A 24,257-nucleotide genomic window follows, 5' to 3' on the forward strand; every position below is an offset into this window, starting at 1 on the left:
AGGTGAAGATGTGAATTTGGAGGATCTGTGTCTGACCTTGTCATAGATACACAAGGGAGAATCCAAGAGTTGTATCTAAGTCATATGAAGAAGGATTGTTATCTGCATTGAGCCATTTTCTGAACACAAAAGGCAAAGGGATTTCTTTAACCGTGGCTGTTTTCCAGGATAACAGGATTCAGGTAAAATTTAACATTGTCAGGTGATATATACATATGTATTCTACTAAGAGTAACTCTAATATAAATACCTCTACAGCACTGTACTTGAAGAGCTTATCAGTTCTGACCAAAAATTTACTTGAGCCCTCAGTAAAAATGTGAATGAGAGCAAAAAAGCGAGCTAGGAAATCTCTCAGTGTTGAATGAAAAGAGTAGCAATTGATATTTAATTCTTTATTTTCTTTCCCAAGGTGTTTCAAATGTAAATCTGGGTCCCCATCTGTCTTTACACTGTTATTCAGTATTTGCTGGTCTTTTACAGCTCACAGACACATGAAAATCTTCAACACCCTCAACAACTCCAACACCATTGATGGCTTCATCCTCCTGGGCTTCCCTTGCCCCAGGGAGGGTCAGATCCTCCTCTTTGTGCTCTTCTCTATTGTCTACCTCCTGACCCTCATGGGGAACGGTTCCATCATCTGTGCTGTGCGCTGGGATCAGAGACTCCACACACCCATGTACATCTTACTCGCCAACTTCTCCTTCCTGGAGATCTGCTATGTCACCTCCACTATCCCCAAAATGTTGGCCAATTTCCTCTCTAAGACCAAAGTCATCTCCTTCTCTGGGTGCTTTCTCCAATTCTACTTTTTCTTCTCCCTGGGTTCTACAGAAAGCTTTTTCTTGATGGTTATGGCATTTGATCGATACCTTGCAATCTGCCGGCCTCTTCACTATCCAACCATTATGACTGGAAGTCTCTGCATCAATCTTGTGATCAGTTGCTGGATATTTGCTTTCCTCTGGTTCTTGATTCCTGTTATCATCGTTTCCCAAATGTCCTTTTGTGGATCCAGGATGATTGACCACTTCCTATGTGACCCGGGTCCCCTTCTAGCACTCACTTGCAAAAGAATTCCTGTGATGGAGCTTCTCTTCTCCACCTTAAATCCTCTCCTCATTATTATTCTCTTTTTCTTCATCATGGGATCCTACACTCTGGTCCTAAGAGCTGTACTAAGAGTCCCCTCAGCAGCTGGAAAAAGAAAAGCCTTCTCTATCTGTGGGTCTCATCTGGCTATGGTTTCACTTTTCTATGGCTCAGTACTGGTCATGTATGGGAGTCTATCATCTCAGCAAGAAGAAGGAATGCAGAAAATTGTGACCCTATTTTATTCTGTCTTGACCCCACTCCTTAACCCTGTGATATACAGTCTTAGGAACAAAGATATGAAAAGAGCCCTGCAGAAATTTCTGGGAATACAAAAAACAGTGTTAATCAAAAAGACCCTTGAGCAATATTAAACTCATATTTAATCTCTTTTTCAGATTAAAAAAAAAAAACTGGTATAGTTCATATAACTATTCATCCTAGTATTGATCCAAAACCTTAATCACCTGTGAGTCTGCTTCTACTGTCTATTTCTTCTCTGAGTTTTTGATCATTTAGAACTATTTCTTAGCAGGCCTCAATTTTTTTTTCTTTTTTTTGAATGCAGGACATTGCATTAAAAAAATTCTGCAGACATTGTGTGTAGCAACCCAACCAAGATAAGGTGGTCTTTTAGCAGGTAGATAGAGTAGAGGTAGATAATTTTAATACCATTTAAAAGTTATTTTTATGTGTTTTAAAGATGATCCATGTCAGTAGTGCTCTTTCTGCTGGGATACAGCCCTTACTCAGGAATATGGCATTCATGAGATCTCAAATGAAGCCAGGACTATGTACCAGGGCTGCTCCTGTTTAGTATGCCCTGACTCCTATTTCACCCTCTGACTCCTGGAATCTCTCCCTAACTCTTCAGACTCTCAGTTTCTGCTTTCTTCTACATTTCTTGAAGTATCATCTTGCATATTAACAGATTCAAAAAAAAAAAAAAAAAAAGCCCTAAACCCATTGAGTTGATTCCTACTCATAGCAATCCCATAGGTCAAAGTAGAACTGCCCCAAAGGATTTCCACGTTGCAACTGGTGGATTCGAATTGCTGACCTTGTGTTTAGCAGCCACGCTCTTAACCACTACGCCACCAGGGCTCCATACACAGTAAAAAAAAAAAAAAAAACTAAACCCATTACCATCAAGTGGACCCCATAGGAATCCAAAAATGCCTTGAGGGAAGATTTCACCAAATTTTGGGTGTCATTCTCTGTGGTCCGCCTCTCTCAAGAATTTGTTCCTTTTGAAAACATAGTGAAATGGATGAATTTCTAGAAAATCTTTACCTACCTAAACTAACACAAACAGAAGTAAAAAAAAAAAACTAAATAAATAAACCCACAACAAGAGATTGCAGAGGTAATTAAAAACTCCAAACAAAAAAAAAAAAAGCCCTGGCCTGGAAGGCTCCACTGGAGAGTGCTATGAACTTTCAGAGAAGAGTTAATACCACTACTACTCAAAGTATTTCCAAGCAAGGACAAGGATGAAATTCTCCCAAAATCATTCTATGAAGCCAGCATATCCCTGATAACAAAAGCAGGTAAAGACACCACAAAGAAAGAAAATTACAGACCTCTATCGCTCGTGAATGTAGATGCAAAAATCCTCAATAAAATTCTAGCCAAGAGAATTCAACAACATATCAAAAAAGTAATTCACCATGACCAAGTGGGATTCATACCAGGTGTGCAGAGATGCTTCAACATTAGAAAAACAATTAATACAATCCATCATATGAATAAAACAAAAGACAAGAACATTATCTTATCAATTGATGCAGAAAAGGCATTTGAAAAGTTTCAACCACCAATTCATTATAAAAAATCTCAGCAAAATAGGAATAGAAGGAAAATTCCTCAACAGAATAAAGGGCATTTATACAAAGCCAATAGCCAAAATCATCCTAAATGGAGAGAAAGTGAAAGCAATCCCCCTGAGATCGGGAACCAGACAAGGATGCCCCTTATCACCACTCTTATTCAACATTGTGCTGGAGGTCCTGGCCAGAGCAATTAGGCTAGACAAAGAAAGAAAGGGCATCCAGATTGGTAAGGAAGAAGTAAAAGTATCTCTATTTGCAGGTGACGTGATCTTATACACAGAACACCCTAAGGAATCCTAAATACAACTACTGAAACTAATAGAAAGTTCAGCAGAGTATCGGGATACAAGATAAACATACAAAAATCAGCTTGATTCCTCTACACCAACAAAGAGAACATTGAAGAAGAAATCACCAAGTCAATACCATTTACAGTAGCCCCCAAGAAGATAAAATACTTAGGATTAAATCTTACCAGAGATGTAAAAGAATTATACAAAGAAAACTACAAGACACTACTGCAAGAAACCAAAAGAGACCTACATAAGTAGAAAAACATACCTTGCTTATGCATAGGAAGACTTAACATTGTAAAAATGTCTATTCTACCAAAAGCGATCTATAGATACAATGCAATTCCGATCTAAATTCCAAAGACATTTTTCAGTGAGATGGAGAAACAAATCACCAACTTCATATGAAAGGGCAAGAGACCCTGTTAAGTAAAGCATTACTGAAAAAGAAGAACAAAGTGGGAGGCCTCACTATTAAACCACCACATTAGTCAAAACAACCTGGTATTGTAAAAAACAGATACATAGACCAATGGAACAGAATTGAGAATCCAGATATAAATCCATCCACAAATGAGAAGCTGATATTTGACAAAAGCCCTAAGTCAGTTAAATGGGGAAAAGATAGACTCTTTAACAAATGGTGCTGGGGTAACTGGATATCCATTTGCAAAAAAATGAAACAAGACCCATGCCTCCCACCATGTACAAAAACGAGCTCAAAGTGGATCAAAGACCTAAATATGAAATCTAAAACGATAAAGATCATGGAAGAAAAAATAGGGGCAACGCTAGGAGCCCTAATACATGGCATGAACAGTATAGAAAACATTACTAACATTGCAGAAAAAAAAAGGAGATAACTCAAAACTCCTAAAAACCAAACACCTATGCTCATCCAAAGACTTCACCAAAAGAGTAAAACAATAACCTACATATTGGGAAAGAGTTTTTAGCTATAACATTTCCCATCAGAGTCTGATCTCTAAAATATACATGATACAGCAAAAACTCAACTACAAAAAGACAAATAACCCAATTAAAAAATCGGCAAAGTATGTGAACAGACACTTCACTAAAGAAGACATTCAGGTAGCTAACAGATACGAGGAAATGCTCACGATCATTAGCCATTAGAGAAATGCAAATCAAAATTACGATGAGATTCCATCTCACTCCACCAAGGCTGGCATTAATCTAAAAAACACAGAATAATAAATGCTGGAGAGGTTGTGGAGAGACTGGAAGTGCTGGTGGGAATGTAACCTGGTACAACCACTTTGGAAATCGATTGGGGGCTTCCTTAAAAAGCTAGAAATAGAACCACCATACGATCCAGCTATCCTTCTCCTTGGAATATATTCTAGAGAAATAAAAGAATTACACAAACAGATGCATGCACACCCATGTTTACTGCAGCATTGTTTACAATAGCAAAAAGATGGAAGCAACCAAGGTGCCCATCAATGGATGCATGGATAAACAAATTATGGTATATTCACACAATGGAATACTATGCATTAATAAAGAAAAATGATGAATCCATGAAATATTTCAAAACTTGGAGAATCTGGAAGCATTATGCTAAGTGAAATTAGTCAGTTGCAAAAGGACAAATATTGTATGAGACCACTCTTATAAGAACTTGAGAAATAGGTTAAACAGAGAGAAAATATTCTTTGACAGTTATGACAGTGGGAAGGGAGGGAGGGAAAGGGGTATGCACTAATTAGATAGTAGACAAAAACTATTTTAGATGAAAGGAAAATCAACACACAATACGGAAGAGGTCAGCACAACTGGACTAAACCAAAAGCAAAGAAGTTTCCTGAATAAACTGATTGCTTCAAAGGCCAGCGTAGCAGCGGCAGGGGTTTGGGGTACCATGGTTTCAGGAGACATCTAGGTCAATTGGTATAATAAAATCTATTAAGAAAACATTCTGCATCCCACTTTGGAGAGTGGCGTCTGGGGTCTTAAATGCTAGCAAGCAGCCATCTAAGATGTATTAATTGGTCTTAACCCACCTGGAGCAAAGGAAAAATAAAGAACACAAAAGACACAAGGGAATTATGAGGCCAAGAGACAGAAACGGCACATAAACCAGAGACTACACCAGCCTGAGACCAGAAGAACTAGATGGTGCCCGGCTACAACTGATGACTTCCCTGACATGGAACACAAGAGAAACCCTGAGGGAGCAGGAGAGCAGTGTGATACAGACCCCAAATTCTTGTAAAAAGACCAGACTTAATGATCTGACTGAGACTAGAAGGACCCCAGAAGTCATGGTCCCCAGACCTTCTGTTAGCCCAAGACAGGAACTATTCCTAAAGCCAACTCTTCAGACAGGGATTGGACTGAACTGTAGGACAGAAAATGATACTGGTGAGGTGTGAGCTTCTTGGATCAAGTAGACTCATGAGACTATGTGGCCAACTCCTGTCTGGAGGGGAGATGAGAAGGCAGAGGAGGTCAGAAGCTGGCTGAATGGACAGGAAAATAGAGGATGGAGAGGACTGCGCTGTCTCATTAGGGGGAAAGCAACTAGGAGTATATAGCAAGGTGTATATAAATTTTGGTATGAGAGACTGACTTGATTTGTAAACTTTCCCTTAAAGCACAATAAAAATTAAAAAAAAAAAACAATTTGTACCTAGAACACCTGCTGCTTAAAAAAAAAAAAAAAAAAATACAAACTCCAAACCTTCTATGTCTTCAGTTCACAAAACTCACTGCTTTCTATTCAGATTTTATTCCTTCATCCCCCAACCCCGTCTCTTCCCCATGCCTCCACACCTCTATATTCCCCCCACCTAATGAATTGTCCGAGCCCTTGTGGCATAGTGGTTAAGAGCTACAGCTGCTAACCTTCAGGCTGACAGCTTGAATCCACCACCTGCTCCTTGGAAACCCTGTGGAGCAGTTCTATTCTGTTCTATATGATTGCTATGATTCAGAATCCACTCCAAGGCAATGGTTTTTTGTTTTGTTTTGTTTTTAGTGAATTGTCAAATATCCTAAGGCGGAGGGGGGAAGTGAATGTGGAGCCCACTTCCGTGCTTTTGCCTTCTTCCAGGAATTATAGTCCCTGAAGTTTTACCTGTGTAGATTGCTCTCCAGTACATTCAAATGGTTGCTTGTATTTTGTCCAGATTTTATAGTTACTTTTCTCAGAAGGGTTAGTTGCTAAGCTGCTAAGTCATGACAATAACCAGGAAATATACGCTAAAAAAAAAAGACTGAATTGGATTTATACCTGAAAACTGCATGTTTGATTTAAAATTAGAAAATCAATGTAATTCATCACATTAACAAAGTAAAAGTGTATAAACATTATATCTTTTCAAAACATACAGCAAAACACATATTAAAACTCAATATAATCCATTTTAAAATATCTTAGAAAAATAGGGGTAAAAGAACTGTTTCTTAATTGATAAAGAGGTCTTATTTAAAAAATAAATAATCCTACATTAAATGCACTTACTGGTTTAGCTTGAAAGTTTTTCTCCTTGAGATTTGCAACGGAGACAAGGATGTTGATTACAAACACTAGTGTTCAACATTGTACTTCAGGTTCTAGCCAGTGCGATTATGCAGGAAAAATAAATTAAAGTTACAAGGAGTGGAAAGTTAGGATATAAAATTGAAAAAACTGTATATATTTATGTGCAATATCTAAAAGAAATTAAATGGTATAATTATACATGTATTATATCCAAAATAATCTCCCAAGAAAATATCACATTTAACAGACGAATTTTTAAAAATCATTGAATATGAGTCAATATACAAATTTTAATTTTATTTCTATATACCAGCAACAAAAGCTATATTTTAATGATACCACTTATAATGACATCAAAAAATTACCAAATGCCAAAAAAAAAAAAAAAAAATCTAACAAAAGAGGTAAAAGACCTCATGACAGAAGAAAAGTTGAAGATTTAAATAAATGGAGGTTGCATTATTTCATCACAGGGTTGGCTGGGGGTTATTATTTCATGAGTTGAAACTCAGTATCGTGAAGGTATCGATTCTCTCCAAATTGCTCTATAGTTTTAACAAAATATCAACCAAAACTCCAGCAGTTATTTTTGGGAACATTAACAAGCTAGTCCTAATTTTAAATGAAATGATTGAAATAATCATGAACAGAGAATGGGCAAATAAATTGCAGTATATTCATACAATGTAATGCTAAATACCTATTTAAAAGAACAGTAGTGAAGTAAAAGGAAAAGGAGGAGAAGAGAAAGAGAAATATGAAAGGAAGAAAAAATACGGGTGGATGACATATATCTAGACATCAAGACTTATTACAAAGGGAATGACATTGTGATATTAGGGCAAAGGTAATCAAATAGCCAATGGAACCAATTAAAACTCAGTGCTGCCCAGTCGATTCCAACTCATAGCTATCCTATAGGACAGAGTAGGACTATCCCACAGAGTTTCCAAGGAGCGCCTGGTGGATTTGAACTGCCAACCCTTTGGTTAGCAGCGGTAGCTCTTAACCACTGTGCCACCAGGGTTAGCACGTTCAATAAAAGAACCACAGATATAAAGTCACTCGGTTTATGACAAAAGTAACAGTGCAGTGCAGTTACAAAGGGATGTTCCGAAAGTGAAAAAAGGAGTGAACTCTAGGGAGGATAAATATGTGGATAAATAAAAAACTGTTTATATAATAATTATGATATCTTGTGGGATTTGTAACATATGAAGAAATAAAATGTATGAACAAATGGATTTAAACCACTGTTACAATCTTAAATTGTTCAGGAAGTGGTAAAAGTACTAATTTAAGGTATACCAAAACCAAACCCAAGCCCATTGCCATACGGTCAATTGCACCTAATAGCAACCCTATAGGACAGAGCAGAACTGCCCCATAGGGTTTTCAAAGAGAAGCTGGTGGATTTGAACTGCCGACCTTTTGGAAAGCAGCCTTAACACTTAACCACTGCACCACCAGGGCTCTAATTTAAGCTACATACTGTAATAAATTGTGGATGTGTACTGTAATCACTACAATAATTATTCAAGAGTGTACAACTAAAAAAACTAATGGGGATTATTAAATAATAAAGTTACTTGAATAATCCAAAACAAGAAAGAACACAGAACAGAAACAACAAATAGAAGAGAAATAGCCTATCAGTAATTAAAGCCTGGAAGCAAAAACTTAAGAGATGTCAATTGTGTGAGGAAATGCACCCGCAGGGAATATAAACAATGTACGTTTTGAACGTTCTCTAGAATTGACAGTGAAAAAGACTTTCCCTGAAAAAAAAAAAAAAAAATTCTCTGTAAACCCGTACAGATATCTCACCATTGCCTTTTTAAGACATTCTTCCTGCCTTCACTCTAGGGACCAACTTACCCTAAACTATATGAAGACTATGGATGGAAGAAAGGATGCTACACCAAGGACTCTTGAGCACAAACCATCCCAAGGGGAAACTGAAGGCTTCACAATAATTTCTAAGATGCCCCTTTAATTGTACCCCTTGAGAGTCTCAACAACACTCTCTTCCCTTCCTTCACCTGCACCCCATTTTTGAAATTGCCTCGTGAGTTCATACCTCAGTATTTCCATCAACTCTGCAGCGTAAGTAACTAATCTATAAAAATCATCTGATGAACATTCTCTGCCGGGCCAGACAGGAGAAAGATCTGAGTGCCTGTGGTTGACTGAGGTCTTGAGGAAAATACCAGACTGGCAGTTAAGGCCCACGCCTCAAGGGCTGACTATAGGGCTGTGCTTCTTTCCATTGGCTATCACTATTGCCCAACAGAAGTACACTGTTGCTATAACTTTCTTTTTTGAGCTCCTCAGGAAGGGAGGAAAGAGAGGTTCAGTGGTTAGCTTTGTATTTCCTAGGATTTGGAATAACATCCAAGTGTGCACTAATGATCAGGAGAACTCTAAGGCTCAGATCCCTGGGTCCTGATTCCATGGAACGGATTGAAAACCATCAATGAGGGTACCCAGACACAGTGTTTGTTCCCAGCTGTGTCCACACTTAGTCCTATCGTGAGAGGTAAGTAACTTTTCTCCGTATCTAGGCTTCACTGGATTTTTCCTAAGACATCCATACATAGACACTAGCTCCAGTGGAATCCCCTTTCACTATTAATATAGTTTTGCAAACTTATAATGTGGGTTTTATAATTTTGGATATGTGATTTTATCCACAGTAAAAAAAAAAAAAAAATTTTTTTTTTAAACTATCTCTAGTAATATAATAATCTGGTATGTTATAATGAGCTGCTAACTGAGGACCCAGTTACTCAGATGTTCTTCATCATAACACTCTCTTAAACTTTCTTGCCTCATGATTCACAAAGGAATCTCTCATTATTCATAAAATTGATACATTTCATAATTTGATGTTAGAAGACTGTTCAGTGTGGTGCAGAACTCAGCTTTTAGAAAGCCCTCAGTTAAACAGCTTATTCTTATTTACTCTTATGCACACTCCAGCTAAAGTAATGCCCTTCCTTTAATCATTTATTTTCTGCATATTGAATTGTGAACACTAGTATGTTTTCATATCCTCTTCCTAATGTCATATCAAGCTGTATGTTTCTGAGAGCCAGAATATACAAGAAGATTAATAAAATAAATCTGAGCAACCTAGACAGCTGCCTGTAGCTTTGTTATGTGATATATTGAAATGGGATAACTTCTTAATCCCTTCTGTTAAAATAACTTAAATTTATTGTCAACTGGATTTTTAAGTAATTTTTAAACTAAGTGATTATGCTAAATGTTATCCCAACTACTTTCTAATTGTGTTTATTAAACCATGTTTATTAGTAGTAGTAAAAAAAAAATTCTTTGCTGTTAAATTTATTCTGACTCATAGGGACCCTATAGGACAGAGTAGAACTCCTCCATGGGGTTTCAAAGGAGCAGCTAGTGGGTTTGAACTGTCCACCTTTATGGTTAGCAGCGGTAGGTCTAAACCACTGCACCACCAGGGCTCCTGTTAGTAGTAGTAGTATTAAAATAACATCTACCTTTTTTTTTTTTTTTTTTTAGATCCTCGTATACTCCAAGCACTGTGCTAGGCATACACATTCAATGCTATTTTCACAAGAATTCTTCTGCAACATAGGTGTCAACTTGCCCAAGCTTCCACAGTAGGTCATAGCGTACTTGAACCCAAATCAATTTGATTTTATTTATCTTCCTTTAAGTGGGTGGCATAACAGGACTGCTGAGTTAAGTATTACTGGATCTAGTCAATCAGTTGTGAACCTGTCTCAGCTGTGGTAGGACACCCCATAGATTGCCAGAGTGGGTTTCCTCTTCCTTTCTCACTAAACTATATGCTGCCTTCCTAAAACTGCACTCTTCATCCTTCCTAAAAAGCAGCCCATTTTTCTTTCTAGGTTATGTGTGTGGCTGCTGCACTCCACTACTGAACCATCCAAACAAGGAGAGCATGCTTACATTGATTTCCCATGTGCTCCAGACAGATTTCAGAAACATTCGGCAGGGAAAATTAACAGGATTTGGTAATTAATTACACATGGGAGGCGACAGATTTAGAAGGTGCCTTGAATGTCAAGTTTCCTGCTTAGTAAATGCTAAATGGATTGATGAGTGGACAGAAGAACCATTCACCAAGCAAGTACGGGGGGGAGGGGCGGAATTAGGAAGAAAAAGATGGAATAAGGAGAAGGACTAAGCAAAATGTAAACTAAACCCACTGCCGTCGAGTCAATTCCGACTCATAGCCACGCTACAGGACAGAGTAGAATTGCCCCATAGAGTTTCCAAGAAGTGCCTAGTGGATTCAAACTGCCGACCTTTTGGTTAGCAGTCTTAGCACTTAACCACTATGCCACCAGGGTTAAAATGTCAATAATAGAGTTGAAAATATGAAACAGAATAAATGACTGGAGAGGCTTACATTTAGAGTGGACCCTAAAGGATGACAGGGACATGAGACAAGGTGGGGTTAGTGGGCCACAAGGTCTAAATGTGGCCCTGCTGGCAAGTTTGGTCAGAGTCACACAAGATTCTGCCCAATGATGTTCAGATTGGAAACTCACTAATAGTGATGTTCAGAAACTCAGCTTTTTGGTGACAGGGTGGCAAGGCTAGAATTCACTTATTCATTAACTCGTTCAACAAATGCCTACCGTGCACCAGAAACTGAGTCAACTGAGAATATAAAGATGAATTTACATCGTCCATGAATTACAGGAGCTTTCAGTCTAGAGTGAAATACAGAAACATATAATTTAGTCAATGCATTATATGCTCTAGTGGACATATTAGTACATGTATGGAAATACTATACAGGAAATTCATCTCATGTGTAATAGGGTTTTATCTGGCTGGCTTCCGTGTATGATAGGTATCAAAAGCATACCTAACATATTCATCATCAAAAACTACAGCACTCTACACTGACTAATCATTAAATATACTAATCATCTTAAGTTCATTTCATAGGTCACGCATAAACCTATCACTAGGTGTTGATACAATTTATGGAATAGAAGACAATGCAGTGATTGAAATGATGACGTACAGCCACAGAGTTTTACATGGGAAGAATACTAAAATGTATTAAGTTAAAAAACAATGTATTTTGAAAATCTCATTTTAGTTTTTTTTCAAGAAAGGAACACAATTCTCCAAAGAGTTGAAATTGTTTGCTCTTGGAAGTGAGGTTATTTCTCATTTTTCTTTGTCTGTTTCCATATTTTTTATTCTCTTAATTATTAAAAAGAGGGATTTCTATTTCAGAAAAGCAAATTTCAAATAGTGTGCTTTTAATAAGCTAAAATGACAAAGCATGAGCACTTAAGATTATTTGAAATTTTGTACCAAATAATATTAATAAACACCCTTGCATTTGGATAAAGCCTGTGGAATATTTCTTACATGTATGTTTTATGTATCATCAAACTGAAAGAAAATTGTCATGTGTGCTCAGCAAAAAGAAATGATCTTTAGCAACATTTAGAGATAAGTTTCCTTATCCATTTGTTTGATTTTTGATAAATGATCTTTCTGAGTTGATTAAGATTCTGAGTTTCCTGCAGGCGGATTACAGTCAGAAATGTGGAAACCTATCATGTGCAATATCTGGATAGCACAAGAATGATTACTTGTAAGTAGCCAAGCTGTGTGTTTTGAAAAGAATTGTTTTTTAATGACATTTATGGTAAAATTATTTAAAACACTGTATTTGTTTAGGGTACCATGGATTCAGTTCATAAATTAGAGGGGTTTAAAATAAAAGCTTGAAGAAAAGCAAATTCAAGGAATGTTCCGAGGTGATATTAGCTCTCTTCTCTCCAGGAAAATATTACTATGACCTTTCCTTTTGGCTTCTGTGTTAAAACTTATAATTCGCTAATACGTTACAAGAGAAAATTATTCTGATGAGAACAACACAGAGAAACAAGTGATTAACAGGCATTCCCAGCTCCAGGTTATCTGAGAAGTGTGTCACGTACTTTGCTTTGGGTGAGAGATGTCAAAAAACGTAGTCATTCCACTCCTAATAAAAAGGAACTAGACTAAGAGTGAGCCTATCAAAATAAATAACTATGGGTGTGAAAAAGAAACACAAACTGATAGCCACTCCACTGCTTTTCACAGAGGTAAGAGAGGGTGATGTTTCTGAGTTTTCAAAATTTCAAAGGGGAGAGAGAATTTTTAAAAAAGCTAACTCACTGATAAAGAAAATCCATAAAATATAAAGCTCCTATTCCTGCGAACCCAATTTTACTGACATTTAGAATCACTGGGATCATTGACTGCTGGCTTTTAAGGAAGACTAAAAGAATGGATTATTCCAAACTAATTGCCAAATGGCCAACATATGTGCCATGTATAGGTTTCCTACATGTTTCTCAGGAAGCAAAACAACTTCTGTAATGGTGTTCTCTGTCTTCTCTGCAGCCCTGGGATTCATGAACAATTCAGAGAAAAGCACTGTGACTGAGTTTGTCCTCCTAGGCTTCCCTGGTAGCCAGGAGATGCAAATTTTCCTCTTCTCGTTGTTCTTTGGGGTCTATATATCTACCATGATGGGAAATGGCAGCATTGTCTGTGCTGTGAGGTGGGACCAACAACTCCACACACCAATGTATATTCTCCTGGGGAAATTTGCTTTCCTTGAAATCTGGTACATTAGCTCCACTGTGCCCAGTATGCTGACCAACATTCTCTCGGAGACAAAAACCATCTCCTTTGCTGGCTGTTTCCTCCAGTTCTATTTTTTTACCTCCCTTGGTACAACTGAAACATATCTCCTCTGCGTCATGGCGTATGATCGGTACCTTGCCATCTGCCGCCCACTGCACTACCCAACCATCATGACCCTACAACTCTGCTATATCTTGATGTTTCTTTGCTGACTTTTTGGGTTCCTTAGTTACTTAGTCCCCACAGTGCAACTCTCCCACTTGTCTTTCTGTGGACCCAACATCATTCATCACTTTATGTGTGACATGGACCCACTGATGTCTCTGTCCTGTGCTCCAGCTCCTATCACTGAGATTGTCTTCTATATCCTGAGCTCCTTCATTATCATCCTCACCCTTCTATACATCCTTGGCTCTTATACCCTTTTACTGATAGCTGTGTTAAAAGTCCCTTCAGCAGCTGGCCAACGAAAGGCCTTTTCCACCTGTGGTTCCCATCTGACAGTGGTGTGTCTATTCTTTGGGGGTCTCTTGGCAATGTATTTGAGCCCCACATCTGAAAACCCAGCTGAACTTCAGAAGATTATTACTTTGTTCTATTCTGTGGTCACTCCCTTCTTAAACCCCCTGATTTACAGCCTACGAAACAAGGAGATGAAGGCTGCATTGAAGAAAGTCTTAAGGATACAAGGAGCATAAAGCAATCTACATGAGACCAAGCAGACCACTGTACACACATAAAGGATCACTTAAAAAAAGATTTGATTTCAGCTGCCAATGCACACTTTAAAGAAGATATTTTCTCAGTGGGGTCCTTCATTGATTTATCCCTCAACTAAACAAGAAGAACTATGTTATAATTGACTCAAGTGCAACATTTTCAACGTTGGTGATCCCAGTAGGTATAAAGGCATTATATCTGTGGTATTTCTCACTGCTTTAGCTTTGAATACTTGAGGGATGTGTGTAGAAGGTAGGAGAGCTGTTATCCCAGGTGGGTCATCATTGATGTAGTGAAGGCATATCTTAACACAGTCTAATATTTTTAAAAAGTGAATAAGAATCAACCTTCAATACCAATGACTACAGACCTAAACGATTTACTAACAGGACAGCTTTCTACTTCCCTTGGCTCTTGACAGTTGAGAATCTTCTAGACTAGGAACAAACTGAAAGTTTCCTGCTTACATAAGTAGGAAATGTTATAACATTAGAAAAAGTAGTAGTCATTCTTTCATTGGGCAACGAATACGATTGAGCATCTACTATGTTCCAGGAACTCTTCTAGGCACTAAAGAGACTCTATAACCAAAATGGTGAAAAAGCACTACCCACACGGAGTTTACATTCTAGTTGGGGAGAGAGAAACAATAAATAAGTAAAATGTATAGCATGTCAGAAAGAAATAAGTACTATGGAGAAACGGGAAAGAGGGTGGGAAGTATAGCATAGAAGGCTGAAATTTTAAATAGGGTGATCAGGGAGGGCCACCCCGAGGAAGCAAATTTTAAGCAAAAGCTTGAAAGAGGTGAGGGAGTGAGCCATGTAGACAGCTGAGGAAAGGGTATTCCATGCAGAAGCAAGTTCTCTACAAAATCCTGAGGCACGAGTGTGTTCACGTAACACCAAGGAGGTTGGTTTGGCAGTAGAGAGAATAAGGGAAAGAGTATTGGAGATCAAGTCAGAGAGTGAACAGGGAAGCAAATTGCTCAGGACCTTATAAGTCATTTTAAGAACTTCTATTTCTGCATGAAATGAGAAGCCTTTGGAAAGGTTTGAGCAAAGGAGTAACATAATGGTATTTACATTACAAATATTCAGCCCCTTGGATGTTTAGTTGATAAGAGTCTGCAGGTAAGAGGTTACTGTGAGACTGAATCTGAGATGAAACCCACATAGGACCTTAAGCACCCCATTTTACTATTATTTCTACTGTAAAAATGACTAAGTTCTAATGTGCTGCTAGCAAGATTAAAGAGCAACATTCATGAAAGATGGACAAAATGTACTCATTTTACAATTCAAACCTTTCTTGTTTGAGTCCGCTAAAATTATCTCATGAAATGGTGCTAGTATGAACACAAGGGGAAAATATTAGGACTACAAAGGGAAAATCAGCATGAACAAATCTTTCATATACGTATGGCTCACATTCTACTCCTTAATCCCTAAGCAATACAGTTGATTAAAGATCCTCTCCTTCATGATTTTTATCTTTTTTTTTATCATGTGATCCACATACACAGATGTTTCTGGTCATGAGGAGTCATACTATTGAAACATGCTAGATGACTCTAGCCCTTAAGTCTTTGCTGTTGAGTTGATCCAAAGGTTCTTCCTTAAAAGGCTAGAAATAGAAATACCATACAATCCAGCAACCCCATTCATTGCGACCCCACGTGTTACATAGTAGAAATGCTCCATAGGGTTTTCTTGGCTATAATCTATAGGCTAACAGATTGCCAGACCTTTCTTCCCTGGTGCTGGTGGGCAAGTTCAAACCACCAACCTTTAGGTTAGTAGCCAATCACAAGTTACTTACACTACCCAGGGATTCAGGACTCTGACTCAGAGGTTGAGTAATTCTTCCTAAACACTACACCTGCTGTTCAAGAAACTGTCATCTAGTAGAAGGTGCAGTCAAGCAGAGTAATTTAGGCTAAAGCATTACCTTAAATGTAAAAGTGACATATAAATTTATAATATAGTTGATTTTGTTTTTATTTAAAAAAAATAAACTCCCTATTAGAATAGTAATTTGAATAGCATTTAAACTGCAATGGAGTATGTGAAGAAGTTCTGCCCCGTGATTCTACATGTCCTGCATAGATAATGACAAAAGTGGGGGAGAGGGCACACTCAGCAAAACTGCAATGCTTTGGAATTTTTCCTTGGGTATATTAAGCATCTCCACCTCATTCTATTCTCTCTCTCTCTCTCTTTTTTTTTAATATTTGCACTTTATTATAGTCAATAAGGGGAAGTTCAGATTATTTTATTCTAAATCACTTTTGCTCCCTCTCCACCCCCATTGTACCATGCAAGCAGTCCCTTGATTGCACAAATGCTTAACACACTTGTTACCTAACCAAAAAGTTGGAAGTCAACCACTGTGGAAAAAGATAAGGCACTTCTGTGAAAGGCTAGAAATAGAAATGCTATACAATCCAGCAATCCCACCCCTAGGAATATATCCTAGAGAGATAAGAGCAATCACGGAAATACACATATGGACACCCATGTCCATTGCAGCACTATTGACAATAGCAAAAAATGGAAACAACTTAAGTGCCCATCAAGAAGTGAATGGAAAAATTATGGTACACACACAATGAAATATGACACTGATAAAGGGCAATGATGAATCCTAGAAATATCTCACACATGGGTGAATCTGGAGGGCATTATGCTAAACCAAATAAGTCCATCACAAAAGGACAAATACTGTATGAGACCCCTATTATAAAAACCCAAAAGGTTTACACAGAGAAAAAAAAACAATCTTTGATGGTTATGAGGGAGGGGAGGGTTGGGAAAGGGAAATCATTAACTAGATAGTAAACAAGTATTATCTTTAATGAAGGGAAATACAGTACACAGTATATGGGAAGTCAGCACAACCTGACCAAGGCAAAGCCATAGAAGCTTCCTAGACAACATATCCAAACACCTTGGTGGACTTGAGTTACCGGGGCTGAGGGCTAGGGACCATGATAGAGAAAGACATCTAGGTCAATTGACAGAACATAGTTCATAAAGGAAATGTTCTTCATCCAAATTTGGTGAGTAGCATCCAGGGTCTTAAAAGCTTGCAAGTGTCCCATCCCATCTGGAGCAAAGAAGAATGAAGAAAACCAAAACCACAAAGAAAGTATTAGTCCAGAAGACTAATGGACCACAAGTACCACAGCCATTACCACCAGCCACTCCGACAAGGAAAACAGTAGAGGGTCCCAGGGAGAGGGGGAGAAAAATGTAGAACAAAATTTAGATTCACAAAAAAAGATCAGACTTACTGGCCTGACAGACTGTGGCCCCTGAAAAAAAAAAAAAAAACCCAGAACACCCTACTAACTCAGAACTCAAGCCACCTCTGACGTTCACCCTTCAGCCAAATCTTAGACAGGTTAATAAAACAAACAATAGCACATGTAAGGAATGTGCTTCTTAGTTCAATCAAACATACAAGACCAAAAGGTCAAACCTGCCCAAAAGCAAAGACAAGAAGGTGGGAAGGGACAGGAAAAATGGACAGGTGGAAACGGGGAACCTGGTGTGGGGAAGAGGAGATGTTGACACATCTTGGAGATTGCAACCAATGTCACAAAGCAATTTGTGTATGAATTGTTAAATGAGAAACTAATTTGCTGTGTAAACTTTTACCTAAAGTAAAATTTAAAAAAAAAGCTTGAAAGTTGGAATCCCTCCAGAGTCTGGTGAACTACTTCCAGAAAAATCAGCCATTAAAAATCCTAGGGAGCAGAACACAGTCTTAATCTGACATACATGGGGTTGCCATTAGTCAGAATCAACTGGATGGCAACTAATTTGTTTTTGTTTTCCTCTTGTCACTTACACAAATATTTTTCCAAAGTAATTTAATATTTAAAAAAAAAATTTTAAATTGTGTTTTAGGTGAAAGCTGACATAGCAAATTAGTTTCTCATTCAAAAATTTATACACAAATTGTTTTGTGACATTGGTTGCAATTTCCACAATGTGTCAGCACTCTTCCCCTTTCCACACCATTCATCCAGTTTTCCTGTCCCTCCCTGCCTTCTGGTCTTTGCTTTTGGGCAGTTGTTTCCATTTGGTCTCATATATTTGACTGAATTAAGAAGCGTGTTCCTCATGTGTGTTTTATTTTGTTTTGTTTTGTTTTTGTTTTGTCCTGTCCTGTCCTGTCTTGTCCTGTCCTGTCCTGTCCTGTCCTGTCCTGTTCTGTTTCGTTTTAATAGGCCTGACCAATCTTTGCCTGAAAGGTGGGCTTCGGGAGTAGCTTCAGTTCTGAGTTAGTAGGTTATCCAGGGGCCATAGACTCAGAGGTGTCTGGTCTTTTTTGTGAATTTACATTTTGTTCTAAATTTATGCAAATATAGATCAGATTAGATACAAGCACAGGGAGTGATGCCTCCCAAGGAGGACATTGATGAACTATGGGTCCTTGCCGGAGAGACTTGTAAACTCTTAATAATCACTGACCAGAAGAATGAATTCCATTTGTCCAGGTTCTTTACACTGTAAGGAAGCAAGCGTCTGGAGCCACAAATATTGTTCTCCGTCCTTGACTCAGTTTTTAATTTTTTTTTAGGTCATAATAATAAGGAGAGTCTTGTGGCTGGAGTTTCTCTCACAACTTCCTCTTGGAGCCAGAAATGCCACCAGGTACGTAAGGAGGATGCACACATCAGTACGTCACAGTGCCTGTGCACCATTGCTGTCAGAGTCTAAGAGGATGCTGGTCCTTCTGTAAATCCAGAGTCTTCATTCCTTTGTTCTTCATAGGACTCTGCAGTTCTCTTCTCCCAACACACTACTGAGAAGTTCTCAAGGTGATATAGCCACATTTAGGACTCACAAGGTACCATACAGTGCCCATGGTACAGCACACTTGGCGAAAATGTTGCTCAGGAGTCTTTGGTGTTATTTTTTGGCCACTAAATTTCCTTCCATTAGAATGTAGCCTGAATCTGATAAACAGACTAACTGCTGTGGAGTCAATTCCAACTCATGGCACCCTATCTGTGTCAGAGGAGAACTGTGCTCCATAGAGTTTTCAATGGCTGAATTTTCAGATACAGGCCTTTCTTTCAAGATGCCTCTAAAAACCCACTGCCATCTCTGGGTGGACTCAAACCTCCAACATTATAGTTAGCATTCAAGTGCACTAACTGCACCATCCAGGGAATCTGGTAGGCTTTGTTTTTAATATTAATGCAATGTAGTTTTCATTGATGGATTATCCTTCATTGAGAGCAATTAAAGCAGGTCATTCTGATTTTTTTCAAGTTGTTGGCAAGTGCCAAAGAGAAACTGAGAAAGAAGTAGCCCAAAAGAGTACCTTGCCTTTCAGATTTCTCTAAAGGTTAGCCGTAAATACAGAAATATTTAAAAGAAGAACAACCCATTCATTTATAATTTAGAAAGTAAAAGCTCCTCACTGGTCAAATGGCTTAAATTCCCAGCAAATGGTTGGTTATCAGGGAGGGTCCAGCCCCCTTTCTAGTGCATTCAGGATGGACTCCCCAGGCTCACTGTTCCTCTTCTCTGCAGCTGCCCATTTGTACTAACACTTGAGGTGATCAGGAAGATGAATGAGATAAATTTTATTTTCCATTTAAGCTACTAATAGATGTGCTTCGGAACTAGGGGCAGTAGAAAAAGATTCAATAAGATTTCAATTTATCTGTGAAGTTCATTTATCCACATTATCCATCTTTCTCTGGTCCTGTATTCCATAGATAACTGAGATTTCACTGCAGCACAAATCATGTAGACAGAAAGAAAGGCCAAAGTTATGTTACTGAGGTATTGTGTTGGGGAAGGCTATGAGCGTATGAGTGTGTCATTGTGTGTGTGTGGTGTGTATATGTGTGTGTGTGTGTGTAAAGGCAATACCGATGGCTCTGGAAACTCATTTCAGTAACTTGACTAAAAGCTGGTCCAGCATGTCTAAGTTAGCTCAGTAGAAGAACAGGCTGATTCCAGCTGCTGGTCTGTAGAGGCCCCTGCTTTCTAACAAGGCCACTTCCTCAACCAAGGAACTTCCATTGTTCCGTAGTCAAATTGATGGTCTTTGCTTTCCTGTCCCTATAAATATGTAGAGCAGGAGTCAACAAACCATGGTTCATGGGTCAAATCTGGCCTGCTGCCTGTTTCTATAATACAGAAAGCTAAGAATGTTTTTTATATTTTTAAATGGTTGAAGAATTAATTGGAGAGTAACATTTCATAAAACATTTGACATATGTGATGTTAATTATATAAAATTCAAATTTCAGTCGACATAAATAAAATTTTATTAGAATGTGGATATGTTCATTCATTTAGGTATTATGTATGGCTACTTTTGCACTACAAAAAAGGAGCTCAGTTGTTATGACAGAGCCTATATTGTGCACAAGCCTATATTGTGCACAAGCCTGAAATGTTTTTTAAAAATTTGCCCTCCCCTGGTATAGGGCATTATACGGGTAGGGCAATCCTTCTCTACTGAAACGCAGACCTTGGTGAGTACATTCTAAATATGCACACCTCAGTGGGATTGTGAGAGCTCAGGGGATGGTGGGTCTCCTGTTACTTTTCAGCTTGTCAGTTTTTCTGCAATGAACCCTATTTTATATGTGCAGAGCTTATATTAGTAGGGCATGTATGCATACCCCATGTTCACAGCACTGTGTGTAAGAGAGAGAATGAGTGACAGTTTGATTGATAGAACCATGAAAAGAGGTTGGAGATGTTTGTTTTTGTTGTTGTTAGGCACCATCAAGTCGAATCCGCTCATAACAACTCCATGCACAACAGAATGAAACACTGCCTGGTCCTGAGCCATCCTCACAATGCTTGCTATGTTAGAGCCCATTGTTCCAGCCACTGTGTCAAACCACCTCGTTGAGGGTCTTCCTTTTTTTTCACTGACCCTCTACGGTAAGAAGTATGATCTTTTCTCCAGAGATTGATCCCTCCTGATAATCCATCCAAAGTACATGTGACGAAGTCCAGTCATCCTCGCTTCTAAGGTACATTCTGGCTGTACAGATTTTTTCATTCTATTGGCAGTCCATGGTATATTCGATATTCTACACCAACACCATAATTTGAAGGCATTAATTCTTCTTTGGTCTTCCTTACTCATTGTTCAGCTTTCATATGCATATGAGGCCACTGAAAATACCATGGCTTGGTGTCAGGTGCACCTTAGTCCTCAGGGTGACACCTTTGCTTTTTAACACTTTAAAGAAGTCTTTTTGCAGCAGATTTGCCCAGTGCAATACATTATTTGATTTCTTGACTGCTGCTTCCATGGGTGTCGATTGTGGATCCAAGTAAAATGAAATCCTATTGGTTCAGTTGCTAGGGTTTTTGTTTTCTTTTACTGAATAGTAATCCATAGTAAACGCTTTTAGTCTTTGATCCTCATCCGTTGAGTGCTTCAATTTCTCTTCACTTTCAGCAATCAAGATTATGTCATCTGCAGATCACAGGTTGTTAGCGAGTCTTCCTCCAGTTCTGATGCCACGTTCTTCTTCATATTGTCCAGTTTCTTGAATTATCTGCTCATCTTACAGACTGAACAAGCATGGTGAAAAGATACGACCCTGACATATACCTTTCCTGGCTTTAAACCACGTAATATCCCCTTGTTTGTTCGAACAACTGCCTCTTGGTTTATGTACAGGTTCTGCAGGAGTACAATAAAGTATCCTGGAATTCCCATTCTTTGCAATGTCATCCATAATTTCTCATGGAGATGTTTATTATAGAATTTTGTGGAGATATTTATAGGGGCTAAATCAAAGACCACAGTTTACAGGTTTTATTTTATTCTGAGTGAAGTGGGAAGCTAACTAAAGTCTATGTACAAGAGAAGGAAATGATCTGATTTTCTTTGTTTAAAGAGTCACTGTAGCTGTGGCATGGAGAGCAGTGTACTGTGAAGCAAGAATGGAAGCAGGAAGCCAGTTAAGACACCATGACAGTGTCCAAGGGAAAAAAGATGACTTGAACTAGGGCAGAGACAGTGGAGGTGGGAAAACCATCACTCAAGTTTTCTTAACAAGCATTTCATTTCTGATTGATCAGTGGGAACAACTAGTTCATAAGCTCAGTTAAGTACTTATAAGGCAAAAATATGAATTTGGAGGACCTGTGTCTTACCTTGTCATAGGTACACAAGGGAGCATCCAAGAGTTGTATCCAACTCATATGAAGAAGGATTGTCACTTGCAGTGAGCCATTTTCCTGAAGACAAAAGACAAAAGAGTTTCTTTAATCATAGCTGTTTTCTAGGCTCACGGGGTTCAGGTAAAATTCAACATTGTCAGATGATATATATATATATTTATGCACGTGCATACATATGTACTACTAAGTGTAAGTCTTCACATAAATACCTCAACAACACTCTTCTTCAAGAGCTTTTCAGTTCTGACCACAAGTTTTCTTGGGCCCACAGTGAAAATGTGAATGAAAGGAAGCCAGGACAGCATTCCAGGATTCTAGAAAAAGAGTAGCAATTGATACTTAATTCTTTATTTTCTTTCCAAAGATGTTTCTTATATAATTCTGGGGCCCCCTCTGTCTTCACACTGTTATTCAGTATTTGCTGGTATTTTACAGCTCACCGACATGAAAACTTTCAACACCCCCAGCAATTCAAGCACCATCACTGGCTTCATCCTCTTGGGCTTCCCTAGCCCCAGGCAGGGTCAGATCTTTCTCTTTGTGCTCTTCTCTATTGTCTACCTCCTGACCCTCATGGGGAATGGTTCCATCATCTGTGCTGTGTGCTGGGGTCAAAGACTCCACACTGCCATGTACATTCTTCTTGTCAACTTCTCCTTCCTCGAGATCTGCTATGTCACCCCCACTGTCCTCAACATGTTGGTCAACTTCCTCTCTGAGACCAAAATCATCTCCTTCTCTGGGTGCTTTCTCCAATTCTACTTTTTCTTCTCCCTGGGTTCCACAGAATGCTTATTCTTGGCGGCTATGGCATTTGATCAATACCTTGCAATCTGCCGACCTCTATGCTATCCAACCATTATAACTGGACGTCTCTGCACCAAACTTGCGGTCAGTTGCTGGGTATTTGGTTTCCTCTGGTTCCTGATTCCTATTATCATCATCTCCCAGATGTCCTTCTGTGGATCCAGAATAATTGACCACTTCCTATGTGACCCAGGTCCTCTTCTAGCACTCACTTGCAAAAGAACTGCAGTGATGGAGCTTGTCCTCTCCACCTTAAAGTCCTCTTCCCCTCATTATTCTATTTCTCTTCATCATGGGGTCCCACACTCTGGTCCTAAGAGTAGTACTAAGGGTCCCCTCAGCAGCTGGACCAAGAAAAGCCTTTTCCACCTGTGGGTCTCACCTGGCTGTGGTTTCACTTTTCTGTGGCTCAGTATTGGTCATTTATGGGACTCCAACATCTCAGCATGAAGACAGAATGCACAAAATTGTAACCCTGTTTTATTCTTTTGTGACCCCTCTCCTTAATCCTGTGACATACAGTCTTAGGAACAAAGATATGAAAAGAACCCTGCAGAAATTTCTGAGAATATAAAGAAGGATGCTAATCAAAAAGGCTCTTGAGCAATATTAAACTCATATTTAACTTCTTTTTCAGATTAAAAAAAGAAAAACAGGTGTCATTCATTTAATTGTTCATTCTAGTATTCATCCAAAACTTTAACCACCCATAAGCCTGTTTGTATTATCTATTTCTTCTCTTGGTTTTTGATCATTTAATCCTATGTCTTAGCATGCCTCAATTTTTTTTTTTGGAATGCAGCACATTGTGCTTAAAAAATTCTGTAGACATTGGGTGTAGTAACCAAACCAAGATAAGGTTTCCTTTTAGCAGGTAGGTAGAGTAGGCACAGATAGTTTTAATCCCATTTAAAAGTGATTTTTATGTCTCTTAAAGATGGTCTATGTCTGTTTTGACCTCACTCCTGGGATACATTCCTTACTCAGGAACATGGCCCTCATGAGATCTCAACTGAAGCCTGGACCATGTACCAGGGCCACTTCTAGTGTGCCCTGACTCCTATTTCTGTACTTCTTGCACCCTGTGACTCCTGAAATCTCTGCTCATCTCTTCAGACTCTCAGTTTCTGCTTTCTGCTAG

At 38.6% G+C, this 24,257-nt stretch overlaps 1 protein-coding gene and 2 pseudogenes across 1 annotated transcript; all 3 read left to right on the plus strand.

Moving 5' to 3' along the window:
* The first annotated feature begins 466 nt into the window (after positions 1-466).
* LOC135232570 (olfactory receptor 11G2-like) lies at positions 467-1,469 on the plus strand. The gene has a single exon (XM_064291973.1). It carries the CDS (start codon positions 495-497, stop codon positions 1,467-1,469), a length of 975 nt encoding a protein of 324 aa, XP_064148043.1. The 5' UTR covers positions 467-494.
* Positions 1,470-13,135: 11,666 nt separating this feature from the next.
* On the plus strand, positions 13,136-14,238 carry LOC135232521 (olfactory receptor 11H4-like; annotated as a pseudogene).
* An 8,403-nt stretch (positions 14,239-22,641) lies between these two features.
* Positions 22,642-23,690, plus strand: LOC100661389 (olfactory receptor 11G2-like; annotated as a pseudogene).
* Positions 23,691-24,257: the final 567 nt, after the last annotated feature.

The sequence above is a fragment of the Loxodonta africana genome, chromosome 10 (assembly GCF_030014295.1).
Source record: "Loxodonta africana isolate mLoxAfr1 chromosome 10, mLoxAfr1.hap2, whole genome shotgun sequence".
Taxonomy (NCBI): Eukaryota; Metazoa; Chordata; class Mammalia; order Proboscidea; family Elephantidae; genus Loxodonta; species Loxodonta africana.